The 22,093-nt window shown below is 39.5% G+C and overlaps 1 protein-coding gene across 3 annotated transcripts in view; it reads right to left on the minus strand.

Moving 5' to 3' along the window:
- Positions 1–22,093, minus strand: part of DOCK8 (dedicator of cytokinesis 8) — a 237,404-nt gene that overhangs the window by 145,075 nt on the left and 70,236 nt on the right. For all 3 annotated transcript variants that reach the window (XM_025360064.1, XM_025360066.1, XM_025360065.1), the window contains 2 exons: positions 8,445–8,568; positions 4,613–4,825 (listed from right to left, as the gene is read on the minus strand). In XM_025360064.1, coding sequence (XP_025215849.1) covers positions 4,613–4,825; positions 8,445–8,568 — 337 coding nt within the window. The remainder of the gene's footprint in view (positions 1–4,612; positions 4,826–8,444; positions 8,569–22,093) is intronic.

Raw genomic sequence — 22,093 nt, forward strand, 5'->3', positions numbered from 1 at the left:
AAGGAAGGAAATGTGAACATGGATATGGCTTAGTAACATCCACCAGATGGCATTGCAAAATCTTATACCTATTGTTGATGTTTTTGTGTGTTTTTTGCCCACTCTTGTTACACATTTGGAATATTTCTCCTGTCAAGGGCTTTACTAGTAAGTATGTGAGTTTCAGATTTGAAATCTGAGTCAGAATGGTTCACTTAAGGCTGTAAACCATCGATCCTATAATACAGACTCACTTTCTCAGTTCACTGTTTTCTTAAACAGATGATAGAGACTTGGGGTTGAATTGACAAGTTCTAGACAGGCTTATGCAGTTAGAGCTTGCTAAAGTGCTAGGTATATGAAATTTAGTAATGACAAATTAAGAGCTCTCTACCTGTTTATTTTGCCACACAGAAACTGAAGACTTAAAGAGAAATATCAAGTCCCTATTGTAACTTTAATATCTGCATCTGAACTATCGTTCTATGTTAATTATATTCATGTATGCAAAAATAAGCAATGCAAATCCTTGAAAACAGTAATTCCCACTCTTGCAGTATGCTTTCCAAACACTGATGAGTGCTCTGCCGATTGCAAGGGTCCAAAGAAAAGGGTCACATCTCACTGTCTTTTCCTGGGAGCCTTCCACTGAATACCCCATGGCAAGCCTAACATTCTTGCAAATAGCAGTAAAGTCACCTTCCTGGTAAATGTGTACTCACTTTGGTGGAATGATCAATGTGGTAAGCTCATCATTACTCCAACTTCTCCCTGTGGTCCCCATTCCTTGTGGTTACGGTTGGCCATGTTGATGGGTGGAATGGCTGAGTTTATTTCAGAGGAGAAATTGTTTTGATGCCTACTCGCTCAGGGCTATCTAGACCTTTTAGGATCATTGGAACAGGCATATCTAAAGGGATGATCTCCCTAACTGGAAAACAACCTGAAGGTAGAGACACTCATGGAATTCTAGGACTGCCTTTGGTCTAGATTCTAATTTTTGAAATCCTTTTAAAAAAGATTTTCATTTGGAAAATTTTAAACATACACAAAAGTTGAGAGAGTAATGCAATGAATCACCATTCACCCATCACCTAGCTTCGACAAGTTTAATTCATGGGCATTCTGGTTTCATCTATTTACCTACTTACTACCTTTCTAGCTCAATACTGGATTACTTAGAAGCAACTTCCCAGAGACCATATACATATATAAATATTTCAGTACATATCTTTAAAAGCTAAAGACTTTTAAAAACATATAGCAATCCCATTATTATGCCTAAAAATTAATAATAATTTCTTATTGCCACTAAATAATTTTTGTCAGTTTCAAATTTCCCTGTCTCAATTTGTTTTACTGTTGTTTTGTTAAATCAAGATCCAAACAAGGTCCCCATATGACATTTGGATGATGTATTTCCTAAGTCTCTTCTAAGCTATATGAATTTCTTCAGGCTTTATAGCTAACTGAAATGGGAGCTAATTCCCAAGCAAGCAGAAAGTGGAAATGTGAAACATTAATGGCTACCTCTTGTTTTCATCATCCTAAAGATATGTATAAATGAAGGGAATGAACGAGATAATGAGAGAGAAAGAGACGGTATGAGAGAGATTATATTCTTTCATTTACTGTCCCAACGGTCTGGAGGTCAACTTCACATTTGCCTCCCTGTGATTTCCTTAGTTGAGCCAAGAAGTACTCCCCCAACATTTTTTCTGAATTGGTTTTAGTTGGGTTCTGTCACTTGTAACCAAGAGCCTCAGCAAACTTTTCTATGATTTGGAGTATTAGTGGAATCTTTCTTAGGGATTGACATAGAATGCCTTTTGTAGAATCACCACCTTTTGTAGAATCCGAATGAATTAGGGGAAGAACTTCCCTTATAGAAGCTTGGTGGTTAAGACCAACTTTTGCTTCTCCTGTAGACTCTGCCATAACTTGGATATACTAGTTTACCTCTCTTCTAACTTTCCTTACAGGGAAATCAAGTAATGATAATATTTAAAAATCTGATTATGTCATCAAAAAAACCAGCATTTGTAATCATGTCAGAGTAGGTAGAACTTTCTTCCACAGAACTTTCTTTGGAGAAAGTGCAAATTATAAGTACAAATGCAATTTCTGTGACAACAGCTTCAAAATATTAAAGGGCTGGTATAGAGGTCCTCAAGCATTTTAGACATGCCAATTTACAAATAACTGGTACACTCATTACAAATCACTTCTCTCTACTCAATAAAATTAGGCCCCATTAGGCCTGCTACTAGATTATAACTTTCAGTCCCAATGGAGTGTCTGCATTGTTTCAAAGATCATAAAACAAAGTTCCTCTAAAACCAGGCTATGTTTCATTATTTTAATCAGTTCAGATGGAACATTCTCCCATCTAATACCACCAGGGAGACATTGACAAGCAAATGTCTCACTGGACATATTCTCTGCATCCTCTAATTGTTCTCTCTCTTCTGGCATCCGCTTTGGATCCCTCTATTACATGTTTGGATCCCTCTATCACAGAAATGAGAAGAAGAGGGAGGAAAGCAGAGGCCAAATCAGTCTGATATAACATATCTTGACAAATCTGGTAAAAAGTCTTAATGTTGTAGATGGAAACTAAAAAGTTACATGATATTTAAAAATATCATCTTTAGATTTCAGTTATGTGTGCTAACATACCAGATAGTCATATGTATGTAGATACATAAACAAGGGAACATGAACTTTGTAGTTAACAAGTTAGGGCCCCATTTTATAATTTAATTTATCTGTTGAATCTTGAAAAAGTTCTTCAGCCTAATGCTTGCTTTCTAATGTGAGGAATGGAGATGATGATATTGCTCACATTATTCATACTTTATTAATTTATTTTTTTAATTGACAAATAGTAATTGTCTACAGCTATGGGGTACAGTGTAATGGTTTGATCTATGTATACATTGTATAAAGATTAAATCAAATAATGTTTTGATGTTTGTATACATTGCAGAAAGATTAAATCAAGCTAATTAACGTTATCTATCACCTCACCAACTTACCTTTTGTGTGTGTGTGATGAAACATTAAAAATCTTTCTTAAAAGCAGTTTTGAAATACACATTATTATTAACTCTGGTCACTATGCAGTGCAACAGGTCACTAAAACATATTCCTCCAGTCTGAGACTTTGCAGCCTTTGAGAAACACCTCTCCCTCTCCCCACAGCCCCTGGTAACCACCTTTCTACTCTGTTTCTATGAGATCCACTTTTTTAGATTCTATATATAAGTGGGATAATTTATTTTTATAATTTGCCTCATTCAGAAGAACATTTGGGGCTGCTGACAAAAACTGCAAATAAAATAAAAATAGATGAGGAAACCAAGGTGCTTAGAAAATCAGGATAAGAAAAGAAAGCTGGAGTAAATTCAGGACACCAATCAGCAAGCTGCCACGTTTGGTGAAGGTGGACAGAAATTTGCTCGAAGTAAAGAATTTAAGAGAGTTAGTTACAAAATGAGCACAATCTCTAAGTGTTCATATTATCTCAGCAGAAGCGCGCTTCTTTCTCTGAAGACTTGAAGGCTAGTTATCCTTTAGATCGTCAAAGAGGAAGGTGCTAGATGGTGAGTAGGTCAATGTCAACAATAGTATTTCCATGTGGACATGATATCCTACCTCACGACTGCTGTTTCCTTTATTGTCCTCCTTGCTGACCAGTGGTGAGCTCACTGAAGGGCAGGTTAGCAAACACCATCCAGAAGGGTGGGGGTATCAGGCTCTCTGATTGCCTTGCTTAATCCAACGATCGAATTTCAAATATTTAGAGGCATGGATAGATAGAATATCTTTTATGCAACGTTTCCTCAAATCTATTTCTTGCAACTGAACTTTTAATACAATTTGGACAGCAGAGATATAGCAGTAATCTGTTCTGCCAAGACCCAGAATCGGAGATAACCTCACATGCAGAGGGGAAAACAGAGAGCCTTCTATACAGTACGAGGAGTTCAGACAGACACAAAGCTTCAATAATGGTCACCTCTCATTGCATCCAAAGTGCCCCAGGCAGTGACCACAGGCAAAGTCCACATTATCCTATTGTTGTCGGTCAGCTCCAATAAATGAAGAAGTACACAATCAAGATCCCAAAGTCCTACACATTGGGAGCATGGACTGTGATTATCTTAGCTTGAAATGTTTTCAAAGCAGGTCTCTCTGGTTGCTCATAGAGATCATTAAAAAGAAAGTAGCAAAGTGTTAAAGAACATCAAAGTTTAAGTAACGTATGTCTCAATGGATTAGTGGCCACATACCCTCAAATAATAGGATGGTTTGACTTGCTGGGTATGATTACTACATGTAGACTCTTGAAACGTTCAGGGATTAAATGAGATGCTCTTAGTGAACATATTTTGTAAAGTGCTATGAAAATTCCAGTTGTTATTATTATCAGAATCCCATCTGCACGATCATCAATATTGGCTCTACTACGACACACAGGCTTGCCTGAGTGAAAAGCAAGGCTCCAGAAATCATACAAGTGAGCCCTGATATCATGGGCTGTTGTACAGTAATAATGAACAACACAATTGTCCACATGACTCTCAGAGTCTTCACTGAGATTCTCCAGTGTGGAGACAGCGGCACCCACCTCGTCCACTGACGGGTAAAGGGCAAAGAGCTCGGCCTGCCGATTGGTCCTCCGGGCCTCCTCGTTCTGCTTCTCAAAGTCCTCGGCACTCACTTGCTCCAGGAGGTTTTCTAGCCGCTTGTCAGGCTGCAGGCTACGGAGGTCAAAGTCACAGGCAGTGACGGGGCCTTTCCCAGACACATCGCACAGCACGTTTAAGTGGCGGGGGCCTGCCTGTGAGAGAAAACAGTGGGTCTTTGTGAGAGAGACAGCGAGTCTAAAATGAGAACTGAAGAATCTTGGATGTCTCAAGACTGCTCCAATTTGGGACTACAGAATCTCAGCCAGGCCTCAAGTCTTCTGAAGAAACTGGGGATTTGAGAAGAATGACATCTTAGCTCCCTGGCTGGACTATTCTAAAATTAAATGTCTCCTTCTCACCTGAAGCAGGTAGTTACTCGTCATATGCAGACAAACCAGTCCTGAGGAAAGGACTAAAAACAGCTCTACATTCCTATTGGTTGTTGGCTTGTTCTTTCCTGGGGCTGGGGGGCCAAGCCTCTTAATGAACCATGCTCATGTCTCACACTAGAGCAAAACAGAACTGGAGGAAGGTGTAACAAAAAGGAGATTGGGCCAGGTGCAGTGGTTTATGCCTTTAATCCCAGTACTTTGGGTAGACAAGGTGGGAGGATTGCTTGAGGCCAGGAGTTCAAGACTAGCCTGGGCAACACAATGAGACTCAGTCCCTAAAAAAAAAAAAATGGCAAAACTTAGCCAGGCATGGTGGTGTGCACCCACAGTCTTAGCTACTTGGGAGGTTTAGGTAGGAAGACTGCTTGAAGCCCACCCAGGAGTTCAAGGCTGCAGTGAGATATGATTACCACTTTTTTTTTTTTTTTAAACCGAGTCTTGCTGCAACACCTAGGCTTGAGTGCTATGGTGCCATCTCAGCTCACTGCAACCTCCGCCTCCTGGGTTCAAGTGATTCTCCTGCATCAGCCTCCCTAGTAGCTGGGATGACAGGCATCTACCACCACATCCGGCTAATTTTTGTATTTTTAGTAGAGATGGGGTTTCACCATATTGCCCAGGCTGGTCTCAAATTCCTGACCTTAGGTGATCTGCCCCTGTCAACCTCCCAAAGTGCTGGGATTACAGGGGTGAGCCACTGCGCCTGGCCCCATTTAAGTCTTTAATCCATTTTGGCTGCTACAATATGATCACAAGTGACATCCTATCATGCTTTGCCATATTGTTTTGATAGAAGCAAGTCCCAGGTCCCACCCACAGTCGGGGATGAACATCACAAAGGTGTGAATGTCACAGGCCCAGACAACCATAGAATCTGTCAGGCACACTAATTTTCTGATAATAATTTAAAGTTCACATCTAGCTTCTGTAATAATGTACTATTTTTAAAATATTGGGCTCATGCCTGTAATCCCAGCACTTTGGGAGGCCGAGGTGGGCGGATCACCTGAGGTCAGGAGTTCAAGACCAGCCTGGCCAACATGATGAAACCCCATCTCTACTAAAAATACAAAACAATTAGCCGGGCGTGGTCGCTGGTGCCTGTAACCCCAGCTGCTTGGGAGGCTGAGGCAGGAGAATCACTTGAACCTGGGAGGCAGAGGTTGCAATGAGCTGAGATTATGCCACTGCACTCTAGCCTCGGTAACAAGAGTGAGACTCCATCTCAAAAAATAAGTAAATAAATACATTAATGTATTAACTTTTTAAAACTGTAAAAATCAATAGAGAAAAAGATTATAAATGACCCTACAAGTTACTAATTTCTTTGTGAAAAAATTTTTTAAAGTTTGGCCAGTTCTAATTATTGTGCTTCTAAAGTTAAAGTATATTTAATAAAGCTGGCCGGGCGCGGTGGCTCAAGCCTGTAATCCCAGCACTTTGGGAGGCCGAGACGGGCGGATCACAAGGTCAGGAGATCGAGACCATCCTGGCTAACACGGCGAAACCCCGTCTCTACTAAAAACACAAAAAATTAGCCGGGCGAGGTGGCGGCGCCTGTGGTCCCAGCTACTCGGGAGGCTGAGGCAGGAGAATGGCGGGAACCCGGGAGGCGGAGCTTGCAGTGAGCTGAGATCCGGCCACTGCACTCCAGCCTGGGCGACAGAGTGAGACTCCGTCTCAAAAAAAAAAAAAAAAACAAAAACAAAAAAAAAAACAAAATATTTAATAAAGCTAACAGGAAAGATTGAATTTTTTTTCTTTTTTTAGATGGAGTTTTACTCTTTTTGGCTAGGCTGGAGTGCAATGGCACAATCTTAGCTCACTGCTGCCTCTACCTCCCGGGTTCAAGTGATTCTCCTGCCTCAGCCTCCTGAGTAGCTGGGATTACAGGCACGTGCCTCCACGCCTGGCTAATTTTGTATTTTTAGTAGGGACGGGGTTTCACCATGTTGGCCAGGCTGGTCTTGAACTCCTGACCTCAAGTGATCCACCTGCCTTAGCCTCCCAAAGTGCTGAGATTACAGGCATAAACCACCACGACCGGCCACGATGACTTCTTCTGCAATCCAGCCTGGGTGACAAAGTGAGACCCTGTCTCATTAATTAATTAATTCATTCATTCACAAATAGATAGGAGACTCTACCCATTAAACAACAGTTTCCCACTCCTCCCTCCCCCAGCCCCTGGCAACCACGTTTTGTTTATCCATTCATTATGGATGGACACTTGGGTTGCTTCTACCTTTTGGCTACTGTGAATAATGCTGCTGTGAACATAGGTGCATAGAGCTTAACTTTTGGAAACATGAAATTTATTTGGCTACTGTTCTTTGGCTGTTTTATGCAAATGAAGGCTTCGTTTCTTTCTGTCTTCTATTTGTTAGAGTGTTTGCTGGAGTTCTTCAAATGACCCCAGGCATTTAAAAAATTAGTTACAGAATAGTGTTAAAAGTTCATTTCACAATATGTACACTTTAACTTGAATTTTAAACTGTAATCACTTTATAAGAATAATGACAACCAACTGGGCGCAGTGGCTCACACCTGTAATACCAGCACTTTTGTAGACTGAGATGGGTGGATCACCAGGTCAAGAGATCGACCCCATCTCTACTAAAAATACAAAAAGAAATTAGCCGGGCGTGGCGGCAGGCGCCTGTAGTCCCAGCTACTCGGGAGGCTGAGGCAGGAAAATGGCGTGAACCCAGGAGGCGGAGCTTGCAGTGAGCCTAGATGGCACCACTGCACTCCAGTCTGGGTGACAGAGCGAGACTCTGTCTCAAAAAAAAAAAAAAAAAAAAGAATAATGACAACAACAATAACAGTGGCCAGCATTTACTAGGCACTAAGTGTACTTGGCATTATTCTAATTCTTTATGGATATTAACTCATTTAATACTCAAATAACCTCATGAGTTAGTATTATCATCCTTGTTTCCCAGGAGAGGAAACTGAAGCCCAGTAAGTTTAATTATCCTGCCTGAAGTTAGAGAGTTAGCACATGGTAGAATCACTAGGAGAATGCAGTATTCTGGCCTCAGCATGGAGCTTTTCATTACTCTGTAGTTTGCCTTAGGGGCACCAAGAGTCTCTGCAGGAATTGTTCTAGGGATGGGCCCAAGGTGTCTCTGTCCCCCAATTAGAACTTTTCCACTTTTTTCTATGTTAATCATTAGGTTTCTGGGTTTTCATTTGAACACCAATTTCTGTAGCTACAAATAAATTTGAAAAAAATATATCACTGACTCAGATGGTAAAGTTCCTCCTACTCAAACTTTCTGTGTGTCTATCCTTTATTCGAGTTTGTAAAATTGACAGCATGCCCTGGGCAGAAGAGTCCAGTAACCTGGTAACTGTGTTTGTTGATAGGAAATACCTGAGCAGCGGGTTCATTGCACTCCAAGGTTTCCGACTCAAACGTCTGTTTTGGAAGTGTCTTGTGAAAATCTTTTCGAGATCCAGTCTTTTTAAAGCCACAAATTTCTGGACTTCCTTGGTTCCTTTTATGGTTGATATTTAATTTGGAGAGAGAAAGAGGGAGAGAGAGAGGCAAACCATTAGATTAAAAATAAAAGTAATGGCTTAAGTGTAGACATGGTGCTGAGAGAGCTTTCAAAGAGGGAAGCGATTGTAATTCCTCACATTTAATTATGCACCAGGCCTAATACAAGGCTCTGTTGTAACGAGATACAAACTTACCCCCCGGCTGGCTCATTATTAAAGGGAGGCATGGCCTGGGAAAATGCCACTTCGGAGGTGTGGTCATTTCAGCTGTGGGGCATTTGGCTCCCAGCTGAAGCTAAACTATGACCCTAGTGTAAGTGGCTGGGTGTAGCAATGTGCAGAAGCTGCAAATAGAGATCGTTTGAAGATAAAAATAGAGAAAACCATTTCATCTTCACATCAATGTTCTTAATAATGAATAAAATAGGCGGGACATGGTTACGAAAAAATAAAAATAAATGATTTATCTTTGCAAACATCCTCAATCTCTGCTCTATGAACTCTGTTAAAATTGTGTTGAATAATATGCAGCTCTGGACAGAGTTTAAAATAGAATGTCTAGTCCTGTCACTGAAGAAATGAGACCATCATAAGAAAGGTAAAGCATATAAGTTGTCAAGTGATGACGAGAGAAACCAACATGTGTATTTCCCATTTTTATGACTCAAAGACATCTTTGGAAAGCATGCTGCAAAGTCAAGTGCATAAACACGTGCCATTTTAATTTTTGTTGAGGATAAGGAATATCTTATCTTTTATTTTTTTCTGACTTTTATTTTAGGTTCAAGGCATACATGTGCAAATTCATTACATGGGTAAACTGCATGTCACTTAGGCTTGATGTATGAATGATGCTGACATCACCCACGTAGTGACCAGAGTACTCAACAGGCAGTTTTTTAACCCATGCCTGCTTCCATCCTCCCTTCTCTAGTAGTCCCTGGTGTCTACCGTGTTATCTTTATGCCCGTGTTTACCCAATGTTTAGCTCCTGCTTATAAATAAGAACATGTGGTATTTGGTTTTCTGTTCCTGTGTTAATTCATTTAGGATAATGGCCTCCAGCTGCATTCATGTTGCTACAAAAAAAAAAAAAAAAAAAGGAACCCATGATTTTGTTCTTTGTTATGGCTGCGTACTATTCCATGGTGTATATGTACCACATTTTCTTTATCTAGTCCACTGTTGATGGGCATCTAGGTTGATTCCATGTCTTTGCTATTGTGAATTGTGCTGTGATGAACATATGAGTGCATGTGTCTTTTTTGTAGAACAATTTATTTTTCTTTGGGTATAGACCCAGGAGTGGGATTGCTGGGTTGAATGGTAGTTCTGTTTTAAGTTCTTTCAGAAATCTTCACAATGCATTCCATAGTGACTGAACTAATTTCCAACATATTAATTTTTGCCTTTTTTTTTTTTTTGAGAGAGGGTCTCATTCTGCTATCCAGGATGGAGTGCAGTGGTGTGATTATAGCTCATTGCTGCCTTGCATTCCTAGGCTCAAGCAATCTTCCCACCTCAGCCTTCCAGTAGGTGGGAATATAGGTACATGCCACCATACCCAGCTAATTTTCTTTGTTGGTTTTTTTTTGTTTGTTTCATTTATTTTGATGTTTTGTGAGACACGTCTTGCTACATTGCATAGGCTGGTCTCAACCTCCTGGTTTCAAATAATCCTCCTGCCTCAGCCTCCCAAAATGCTGGGATTACAAGCATAAGCTACCATGCCCAGTGTATTTTTTGACTTTTCAATAACAGTCATTCTGACTGGTGTGAGTTGGTATCACATTGTGGTATTGATTTGTGTTTATCTAATGATTAGTGATGCTGAGCATTTTTTCATGTATTTGTTGGCTACACGTATGACTTCTTTTGAGAAGTATCTGTTCATGTCTTTTGCCCATTTTTAAATGGGGTTGTTTGGTTTTTGCTTGTTGAATTATTTAAGTTCCTTATAGATTCTGGGTATCAGACATTCTTCAGATTTACAGTTTGTGAATATTTTCTCCTATTCAGTAGGTTGTCAGTTTACTCTGTTGATAGTTTCTTCTAGTGTGCAGAAGCTCTTTAGTTTAATTAAGTCCCACTTGTCAATTTTTGTTTTTGTTACAATTGCTTTTGGGGACTTATTCATAAATTCTTTACCAAGGCCAATGTCCAGAATACTATTTCCTAGTTTTTTTCTCTAGGGTTTTTGTAATTTTAGGTCTTACATTTAAGTCCTTAATCCATCTTGAGTTAATGTTTGTATATGATTAAAGGGAGGGGTCCAGTTTTGGTCTTCTGTATATGACTAGCCAGTTACTCCAGCACCATTTATTGAATAGGGAGACCTTTCCTCATGGCTTGTTATTGTCAACTTTGTCAAAGATCAGATGGCTGTAGGTGTGCAGCTTTATTTCTGATTCTTTAACTTGTTCTATTGGTCTATGTGTCTGTTTTTGTACCTGGACTATGCTGTGTTGGTCACCATAGCCTTGTAGTGTAGTATGAAGTCACATAGTGTGATGCCACTGGCTTTGTTCCTTTTGCTTCAGATTGCTTTGGTTATTCAGGTTTTTTGGTTCCACATGAATTTTGGAATAGGTTTTTTTTTTTTTTTTTTCAAATTCTGTGAAAAAATGATGTTGGTAGTTAGGAATAGCAGTGAATCTAAAAATCTCTTTGGGCACTATGGCCGTTTTAACAAAATTGATTCTTCCTATCCATGAGCATATTTGTCCATTTGTTTGTGTCACCTCTGATCTCTTTCAGCGTGTTTCATAATTCTCATTGTAGAGATCTTTCACCTCCTTGATTAGCTGTATTCCTAGGTATTTTATTCAAAAGAATAAATGGAATTACATTCTTGATTTGGCTCTCAACTTAGACATTATTGGTGTGTGGAAATGTTACTGACTTTTGTACATTGATTTTGTATCCTGAAATTTTACTGAAGTTGTTTGTCAGTTCTAGGGGCCTTTTAGCAGGGTCTGCAGTGTTTTCTGGGTACAGAATTATATTGCCTGCACTATGACAGAGCTAGTTTGACTTCCTCTCTTCCTAATGGGACGTCTTTTATTTCTTTTTCTTGCCTGATTTCTCTGGCTAGCACTTCCAGTACTATGTTGATATAAGTGGTGGGAGTAGGCATCCTTGTTTTGTTCCAGTTCTCAAGAGAAATGCTTCCAGCTTTTGCCCAGTCAGTATGATGTTGGCCGTGGATAGTTGAATAATAGATGGCTCTTACTATTTTGAGGTATGTTCCTTCAATGCCTAATTTGTTGAGGGTTTTTAACATGAAGAGATGTTGAATTTTGTTAAAAGCCTTTTCTGTGTCTATTGAGATTATCCTGTGGTTTTTGTTTTTAATTCTGTTTATGTGATGAGTTTCATTTATTGATTTGTGTATGGTGAATCAACCTCGCATCCCAGGAATAAAGCCTACTTGATTGTGATGAATTAACTTTTCAATGTGCTGCTTGATTTGGTTTGCTAGTATCTTGTTGAGGATTTTTGTGTCAATGTTTATCAGGGATATTGGCCTAAAGTTTTCTTTTCTGCTGTGTCTCTGCCAGGTTTTGGTATCAGAATGATGCTGGCTTTGTAGAATGGGTTAGGGAGGGGTCCTTCCTCCTTGAATTTTTGAAATAATTTCAGTAGGATTGGTACTAGTTCTTCTTTATATGTCTGGTATAATTTGGCTGTGAATCCATTTGATCAAGGGCTTTTTGGGGTGGGTTTTGTATTACTGATTCAATTTCAGAACTCATTATTGGTCTGTTCAAGATTTCAATTTCTTCCTGCTTCAATCTTATGGGGCTTATGTGTTTCCAGGTATCTATCCATTTCTTCTAGGTTTTCTAGTTTGTGTGCATAGCGGTATTTGTAACAGTCTCTGAGGATTTTTTATATTTCAGAGGCATCAGTTGTAGTGTCATTTTTGTCATTTCTGATTGTGCTTATTTGGATCGATCTTCTCTCTTGTTTTCTTTATTAATCTAGTTAGTGGTCTATCAACCTTGTCTTTTTTTTTTTTTTTTTTGAATAACAAACTTTTGGTTTCATTGATCTTTTGTATGGATTTTCACGTCTCAATTTTTTTCAGCTCTGATTTTGGTTATTTCTTTTCTTCTGCTGGCTTTAGGGTTGGTTTGCTCTTGTTTTTCTAGTTCCTCCAGGTCACACACCATTTTGTTTGATTTCCTGAACTAACAGAAAAACTACCAAGCTGGTAAAGGGACATGAGGTGATAATGGAAGGTATTAGGCGTATCACATGCCAGATAGATAAAATAAGAAATGTAAGACAGCTACTAGCAATTATAGAAATACAAAGTTTGTAACTCTGGCACAGAGAGCAGGTATTTGACCAATTTCAGTTGACTGAATTAATTAAAGAATAAGATGTCCCAGTGACGTCTGTAGGAAGAACAGGACACTCTCCCTGGATTTTATTGTGTTCTAAAGACAAACAATTTGTTTTGAGCCAAAAAAAAAAAAAAAAAAGGCAAGAATTAGGCCTAGAAAAGAGATAAGACTAGCTTGGTGACTAATTCAACTCAAGGCCTACCATAACGGGCCATCTTTAGTGTCCCCTGGCCACTTGAATTTCTCTGACCCAAACCTATGTTGCTAGGGCTGGGTGGAAAGCAGGCTAAATTGGGGAAATGAAAAATAAATAAATAATGAACAAGGTGTACTCTGAATAAGAAAACAAGACTAAACATTCAAAAAGGATTTCAAGAAAAATATACAGGCTGGGTGCAGTGGCTCACACCTGTAATCCCAGCACTCTGGGAGGCCAAGGTGGGAGGACCGCTTGAGCCCAGGAGTTTGAGACCAGCCTGGGTGACATGGTGAAGCCACATATCTATTAAAAACACAAAAAATTAGCTGAGTATGGTGCCACCTGCCTGTAGTCTCAGCTACATGGGAGGGTGAGATGGGAGGATTGCTGGACTGTCCATTAACAGGGTTATTTGAGAGAAATTCTCACATGCATTTCATAAACTTGCTAGCTTCTTAAAAGTTACTCTCACAAATATAAATCAGGCAACAACATATCTGTGTGTGCTGACTGGGCAAGCTTTCCTACTGCATAAAGTGACTGTTTTGGACTCTCCCTAATGGCTCAAAGAAAAAAAAAAATCTGTGTGATCTAACATCCCGGCTGGGGGTCAGGGGACAAAAACCAACTCAAAGCAGTGACAAATAAATGCAGATATTAAGTTATCCCCTAAAATTATGCTATCCCACATAACAATATATCAAACCAGTGATGTTTCTTGAAAAATCCAATTTTAGGGGGAAAAGTTACCAAAGAATTTATCTAACATTAATTCATTCTAACATTGAAACAAACAATTAAAATTCAAGTTTCCCACATTGGTATTTGCCCTTTGTCTTTTTTTTAAAGGACCTGTATATTTTAAAGGGTATTGATGTCAAAGGTTTAGTATGACATGACACGAAGGTTTACAAAGAGAATTTTTGGGCCACAGAAATAAAACTCAGGAAGCAGCTACCTAAAGACCTTTTGTGTGTGAGGCTTAGCAACCAGAACTATATCAGCTTTAGTGTTACTTTTTATCTTATAATAAAATGCACCTATTTCCAAGAGTGTTTACTTACAAGGGAACATCTCTCTTTCTCTCTGACACACACACACACACACACACACACTTACAGATGTGTGCACGTTTCCATTATCCTCAAGTTATTTCTCTCTGTGCCTCTGTTTCTTCATAGGGTAAAGCATGAACATGACTTGAATTCTAAGATATTTTCCCTAGCTTTAAAGTTTTATGATAAAAGTTCATGCACTAATCTGAAAAAAGTCAAAATCTTTTTTTTTTTTTGAGACAGACTCTGGCTCCTTCACCCAGGCTGAAGTACAGTGGCACGTTCTTGGCTCACTGCAACCTCCACCTCCTGGGTTCAAGCAATTCTACTGTCTCAGCCTCCCGAGTAGCTGGGATCACAGGCATGCACCACCATGCCCAGCTAATTTTTGTATTTTTAGTAAAGTCAGGGTTTTGCCATGTTGGCCAGACTGGTCTCGAACTCCTGACCTCAGGCGATCCACCCGCTTCTGCCTCCCAAAGTGCTGGGATTATAGGCATGAGCCACCCCACCTGGCCCTAATTTAAAATCAAATTTTCTCCTCAAAAGAGGCTTAAAAGGCCGGGCGCGGTGGCTCAAGCCTGTAATCCCAGCACTTTGGGAGGCCGAGATGGGCGGATCACGAGGTCAAGAGATCGAGACCATCCTGGTTAACACGGTGAAACCCCGTCTCTACTAAAAAAATACAGAAAACTAGCCGGGCGAGGTGGCGGGCGCCTGTAGTCCCAGCTACTCGGAGGCTGAGGCAGGAGAATGGCGTGAACCCGGGAGGCGGAGCTTGTGGTGAGCCCAGATCGTGCCACTGCACTCCAGCCTGGGCGACAAGCGAGACTCCGTCTCAAAAAAAAAAAAAAAAAAAAGAGGCTTAACTTTTGGGACCATCAAATTTATTTGGCTATTGTTCCTTGGCTATTGTACACAAATGATGCTTGCTTTCTTTTCTGTCTTCCATTTTGTTAGAGTGTTTGTGTCAGTTTTTCAGATGGACCCCACAGTCAATGACAAATGGGCATTAACAAATTAGTTACACAATAGTGTTAAAACTTCAGTTCACAATATGCACACTTTAAGACTTCAGGGTTTTTGCTATGGAAAGCATTAAGACCAGCATCTTCTATGACTGTGTGTTTGAAACTACAGCAAACTTTCCCTCTCTTCCTCATACTAGGTTTAACATCTACTTCCCCATTTAAAAACTTCAGAAAGTCTCAAAGCTCCCTCACGGCAGCAAGGGTGAACCTGGCTGGGGAGGAGAAGACAAGGGTTGGCAAGCATGTAAAGATGACTCATGCCAGAAGTGCTGGCCGCAGAAGGAACCATCACTGGGTAGGCAGTGAGACTGCTGGCTCACTGCCACTGGCTATAAGAGACTCCCAGCCTCATTACCCCACCCTGGCAACGGAATCAAATAAAGCCAAGTTCCTGTTGTACCTAGATGCAGACAGGAGAAAAATGGGGAAATAGGCCAACTGCTAGAAAAATGATTCTCATGAAATGAACTCGACCTATTGCTTCCCAGGAGATCTGCATTTCTTTTCTTAAAACACTATTCTAACACATTTGAGACAATCCAAAGACCAAGCACGTCTTGAGAGCATTCTCCTTAATGACAGTGTGGTGGAGCAGGCAGAATTCAGGCGCTGCAGTCAGAAGGAACTGGGTGCAGATGCTGGCTCCTTAATCTACTAATAGACCTTGGGCAAGGCTTTAGTCCTTCAGAGTCACAGTTTCCTCAAGTATGAAATAGGGGGAAACGTTGCTCATTTTGAGGACCTATTGTGAGGATTAGAAAATAATATGTGTTCCTCACCTTCTTTTTCCTCTTCCCTACCCTCTCTTTCCTTTTACATCCTCTTTCCCCTTTCCCTTCTCTCCCTTCCTGTACAATTTGGTGCTAAAATCATAAGGTGCATCAGAACAAGGCAGCCCTCCATGCCTTGGGGTGGGAGTAGCTAAGGAGGTCCGGAATAGGAAGTCGAAGCCCAAACAGGGTGAGGATGCATCCATTTAAGACGGACTGCCTGGCATAGAAAATCAGAACCCATATGGTGTGAGGAGGGCATCCAAACTGAACCAGGCTGGCATGTGATAACAGAGCCTGGAGAGTCTTAGTGGGTTTGGATTTGTGGGGAGGGAGTCTATGCACAACAGGTCAAGAGTGGCTCTGTGACATCCACAGCTGGATTGCTCTTTGTTACCACATAGGCTGATCAGCCGCGTTTGCTTTTTCATACTTTTAGAAAGCAAATAGCTAAGCACCTTGACAGCTAGCACAACAAATGCATGTCATAATAAGCAATTATTGATCAGGGAGACATTTTTATGGTGTTTTGGGAGTAACTGAATTATATGCACTGATGTGTTTGAATTTTAATTGTTTACCAGTTCACTGGGAGTAAAATATGGAGTAATAAAACAGATGATACCCCATTCCTTGATATCCCAGCTCTCCTTGAGCTCGACCTTCCTCCAGAATTACCTTAATCACCCCAGATGAAAAACAAAGTCTAAAGGCTTTTATGATGCTGCCCGTAACACTCATGAAATGTTTCACTGTCTCCGGCAAGAATAAATATAGTATGTAAACAAGTTTAATTACTTAAGAGTTCAGCTCTCCACCAAGCATCAAAAACATTCTCAAGTTTATCCCTCTTTGCTTCATTTAGAGAAAATGACATAGGAAATAAAGCTTAAAATAGTTAATATCACCCAAAAGATGTCATCAAATATTAATCCACACAAAGTTATCAAAATATGTAGCTATAAGGTGGGACAACCAAGCAAACATGGCACCATGCTAATCAGTAAACCAGGAACCATTTTCAAAAGTCATGGGGAGAAAAGCAGTATTGTTTTTAAAACAAGGACACCAAATTTGGTGCTGTAGACATGAATGATAGAATAGAAATCGTTTAATAAATCTTCCAGTCTAAGTAATACGAACATTTCAAGTAAGAAAATACATGTCCTCCAATGTACTGGAGATCATGTATTGTACATTTTTGTGTAACTTAATCTTTCTCTGTTAGGTTTAAAAGGAAATCTAAAAATTTCCTCTATCCTTCATGGGCAGCATTATTTGTATGATTTAAATGTCTCAATTATAGAACTTGAGTGGCAAATGCCCTATAGAACGATGAGAGTGGGAGGGAACACAAATGGCCATTACTCTACTCCTCTACCCCCTAAGTGGGATTCAAAATCATTACCAGAGCTAGCAAGGACATAAAAGCCTATCTCTAGATATTATAGATAAATTAATACCAGCAAGGAGATAATTGAGGAATAAAGGAGCTAACTAAATCAGTGTTTGACTGCATGGTTCTGGATAACAAAGGCATGTCCTTATGAGGCAAAGTGACTTCATTAAGTATGGTCCTCCAGAGGAAGGCAGGTCGCCCCCTCCATGGCACATTCAATATATGGGAGAGAATTTTGTGTTCATTCTTTTGACATGCTAATATAAGTATGTTTTCTGATATATACTACTTAATAAATATAATAGCTAATATTTATTGAATTATTATTACATATGCTACCAAAGTATTTCACTTGGAGGGAATATTTGGGATAAATGGAATTGATTTCTTCTAATTTAATGATCCAAGGCAGATTTTACATCATGGGCACTATAGTGCCAGCACCCCCCAAGGACCCTCCCATGTCCTTTTGTAGTCAGCCCCCTTCCCCACTCCCAGACCCTGGTAATCATGGACCTGTTTTCCATCGCTGTAGCTTTATCTTTTCCAGAATGTCAGATAAATGAAATCATGCAGTTATCTTTTTTGTCCAGCTTCTTTTTTTTTTTTTAAGACAGAGTCTTGCTTTGTTCACCAGGCTAGAGTGCAATGGCATGATCTTGGCTCACTGCAACCTCTGCCTCCTGGGTTCAAGCAACTCTTCTGCCTCAGTCTCCTGAGTAACTGGGACTACAGGCATGTGCCACCATGCCTGGATAATTTTTGTAGTTTTAGTAGAGACAGGGTTTCATCATGTTGGTCAGGCTGGTCTGGAACTCCTGACTTCAAGTGATCCACCCGTCTCAGCCTCCCAAAGTGCTGGGATTACACGCATGAGCCACCACGCCCGGCCTTTGTTTGGCTTCTTTCACTTAGCATACTGCATCTGAGATTCATCCATGATGTTGTATATATCAATTATTTGTTCCATTTCACTGCTGAGTAGTATTCCATTGCATGGATTTACCAGAGTTTGTTTACTACCCAACTGAGTACAATCTGGGTTTTTTTCTAGTTTTTGGCAATTACAAATAAAACTGCTATACAGGTTTGGCAATTACAAATAAAACTGCTAAACTGCTATATTTGCATACAGGTTTTTATGTAAATATTCAAGAGCGGGACTTACGGTTTTATGGTTAAGTGCATATTTAACCGGGATTTTAGAACACATAAGGAAAGGAAATTTGGTGATAGGAAACTGTATTCAGAAAGTAGGTGTAATAGCTTCCAGATTAAAATAATAGCCTGTAATCCCAGCACTTTGGGAGGCTGAGGCAGGCAGATCACCAGGTCAGGAGATCGAGACCATTCTGGCTAACACAGTGAAACACCATCTCTACTAAAAATACAAAAAATTTGCCTGGCATGGTGGTGGGCGCCTGTAGTCCCAGCTACACAGGAGGCTGAGGCAGGAGAATGGTGTGAACCTGGGAGGCGGAGCTTGCAGTGAGTGGAGATTGTGCCACTGCACTCCAGCCTGGGTGACAGAGTGAGACTACATCTCAAAAAAAAACAAAAAAAACAAAAAAAAAAAACCACTAAAAAAAGACTGGAGGAATTTAAATTTTATTTTAATAAATAATATCCTGCACTGACAAGAATATGGAAACACACCAGTTTCATGCCCAGTTGGTAATGGAATGAAATAGCATGACTTTTCTGGAGAAGAATTTGGCAGTACTTATCAGAGCATACCATGTACACTGGCTTCATTTCTACCCTTAGAAATATTCACACACATGTGCAGAGATGTTTGTTTTGGTATTATTTGCAATTATGAAAAATGGAGATAACCAAATGCTCATTTAGTTTCAATAATTTATGACACATTCCTTCACCCTTTCAGTACTAGGCAGCATTTCAGTAGAATGGGATATAGCTCTGACATGGACAGTTATTTTTTAAAAAGTTTGTAATATATAAATACATACATTAATACATATATCTTTATGTGAAAAATATAAATAGAAAAATTTTTTTTGTGAGGGTATGAAAAGATCTGGAAGCTACACAGCTGGGCTTTATACAGTGAAGAGTGAGTTAAGGGAAGGGTAGGACGCTGGTAAGTAGTGAGGCATGAGATTTGCCTTTTCCTTAATGCACCTCCATATTACTTGATTTCTTTCAAAACAATCATACATTATTTGGCACATAACCAAATTAAAGGAGAGCTAAATAATCAATCACTAATTAATAAATGGCCAGCAACCCCTATTGCATCCTCTTCTGACTTACTAGTAAACCACTTATGAAGACACAGAAAAAATGGAAACTCATCCAAAAGAAGAGATAACCTAATGCCTGAATCTGGAGAGAACCTCTGTGGATCAGATGGAGCTGGAAAGAGAAGGATGTACCAAACTTTGTCTCCCCAAAGGCGAACTCACTGAATAAAGATAAGAAGGTGTTGTACACCTTCCTGCCCACGAGTCCCTGGTCAGTGTCTATACAGAAATCTGAATTCTCCTTCTTCATAGTAGTGGCTTATCTATGAAGGCATCACAGCTTCCACTTGCTTTCATTTATATGAATCACCACCTTCTCCTTGCCCTTCTCCTTCTACCATCATTCTAAAGCAATACAGATACAACTCACAGAAAACAACAAGCTAAAAATGTACTATGTGAGGTTGGGAGATGAAGGGCATCTGGCAATAGTGTACTGGATTCTCCCCACAGATAAAACATGACAGAGGCACATAGAGACAGAATGATCCCTGGGAGGAGTGTGTGCTAGGAATTGTAGTTTTCATGGGCAGAGTGTTAGATTCAGAGTGCAAGAGAATCAGGCAGGGGGCTAGAAAGAGATGCATCTTTTCTACAAGAAAGCTTGTCAGAAATTGACAATGAGTTCTGAAGTTGTACACTTCTCCTGTCCACTAGTTGACCTTTGGGAAGGGAACTGCTCCATTACACAGGGGTGCAGAGAACTGGGCCAGTGGTAATCCCATCCCTAGAATGTTGCCAAACATAAAGTTAAAACAGATATTCCTTTCTTTTTGGGGGGAACAAGATGCAAAAACTTGCATAGAATAAATATATGGATAACCATTACTTCTATAGAAAAGATAAAAACAAATGGAGACGCATAAGGGAACAGAAGCAATAGTCAAGTGGCTAATGGTCTGGATTAATGCTTTAATCCCAAACTCTTAGAAAATAATAATAAGTTTGTGAATCAAATTTTAAGCATGATGCCAAATTAAATATCATAAGGAAAAATATTAATATAGATTTACTGATATAAATAATTCTCAATGTTAAAAATTAAAAACAACTTTAAAAGACAAAAAGCATACTGGGGAAGACATTTTTAACACATGATAGACAAGGGTTAATGTATTCAACAAATAAAGTGTTTATAAAAATACATTAGACTAGACAAATACATTAATAGAGATGCACAAATTTCATGAATAAGCAGAACACCAGGAAAAATAAAAAATGGCCAAGAAACATAGAAAAAAGATACCTAATCTAATAATAAAAGAAAATGAAAATAAAAGACAACCTTTTAACAAATAAAATTGGAAATGTTGATAAATTATAACATCTAATATTCTTGAGGATTCATGCATATAGTGTCAATAATTAATCTTTTTTTATTTTTATTTTTTGAGATGGAGTTTCACTCTTGTTGCCCAGGCTGGAGTGCAAGACGCAATCTTGGCTCACCACAACCTCCGCCACCCGGGATCAAGTGATTCTCTTGCCTCAGCCTCCTAAGTAGCTGGGATTACAGGCACGCACCAACATGCCTGGCTAATTTTGTATTTTCAGTAGCGATGCGGTTTCTCCATGTTGGTCAGGCTGGTCTCGAACTCCCAACCTCAGGTGATCCACCCATCTTGGCCTCCCAAAGTGCTGGGATTACAGGCATGAGCCATTGTGCCCGGCCTTTTTTTTTTTTTTTTTTTTTTTGAGATAGGGTCTTCCTCTGTTGCCTGGCCTGTTGTGCAATGATGCAATCATCACTCACTACAGCCTTGACCTCCTGGGCTCAAGTGATCCTCCTGCCTCAGCCTCCTGAATAGCTAGGACTACAGGTGCATGTCACCACACCCGGTTAAATTTTTTATTTTTATTTTTGTAGAGATGAGGTCTCTGTATATTGCCCAGGCTGGTCTTGAACTCCTGGGTTCAAGTGATCCTCCTACCTCAACCTCCCAAAGTGCTGAGTGAGATTATAAATGTGAGCCACTGTGCCCAGCATACTTTTTGATCTAGCATTCCAAATCTTTAAATTTGTGCATATCCTTTGACACAGAAATTCCTCTTGTAGGAATTCATTCCAAAGAAAAACATCATAAATATGTACAATTTTTTTGTGAGAAGGATGTTGTTGCATTTTAAGTATAACACTGAAAAGTAAGGAATTGTCTAAATACTAAAATTGGTTAAATAAATTTTGGTATAAATATATTATGCAATCATTAATCATTGTATTGAGGAAGAATATTTAACAGCAAAGGGATAGAATCACTCTTTACTGTGAAAACTGAAAATGCATGTTACAAAAATGATATTATAATCTTATTTAGTTTTCATACAAACATATACCACAAAACCCAACATTACTCAACGGGTAGACATCAAATGCATGATGATTATCTGTCTAGAGTGAAACTGAGTGATTTTTGTTTCATAATTATTTCTAAAATTTCTACAAAAAGT

The sequence above is a fragment of the Theropithecus gelada genome, chromosome 15 (assembly GCF_003255815.1).
Source record: "Theropithecus gelada isolate Dixy chromosome 15, Tgel_1.0, whole genome shotgun sequence".
NCBI classification, from domain to species: domain Eukaryota; kingdom Metazoa; phylum Chordata; class Mammalia; order Primates; family Cercopithecidae; genus Theropithecus; species Theropithecus gelada.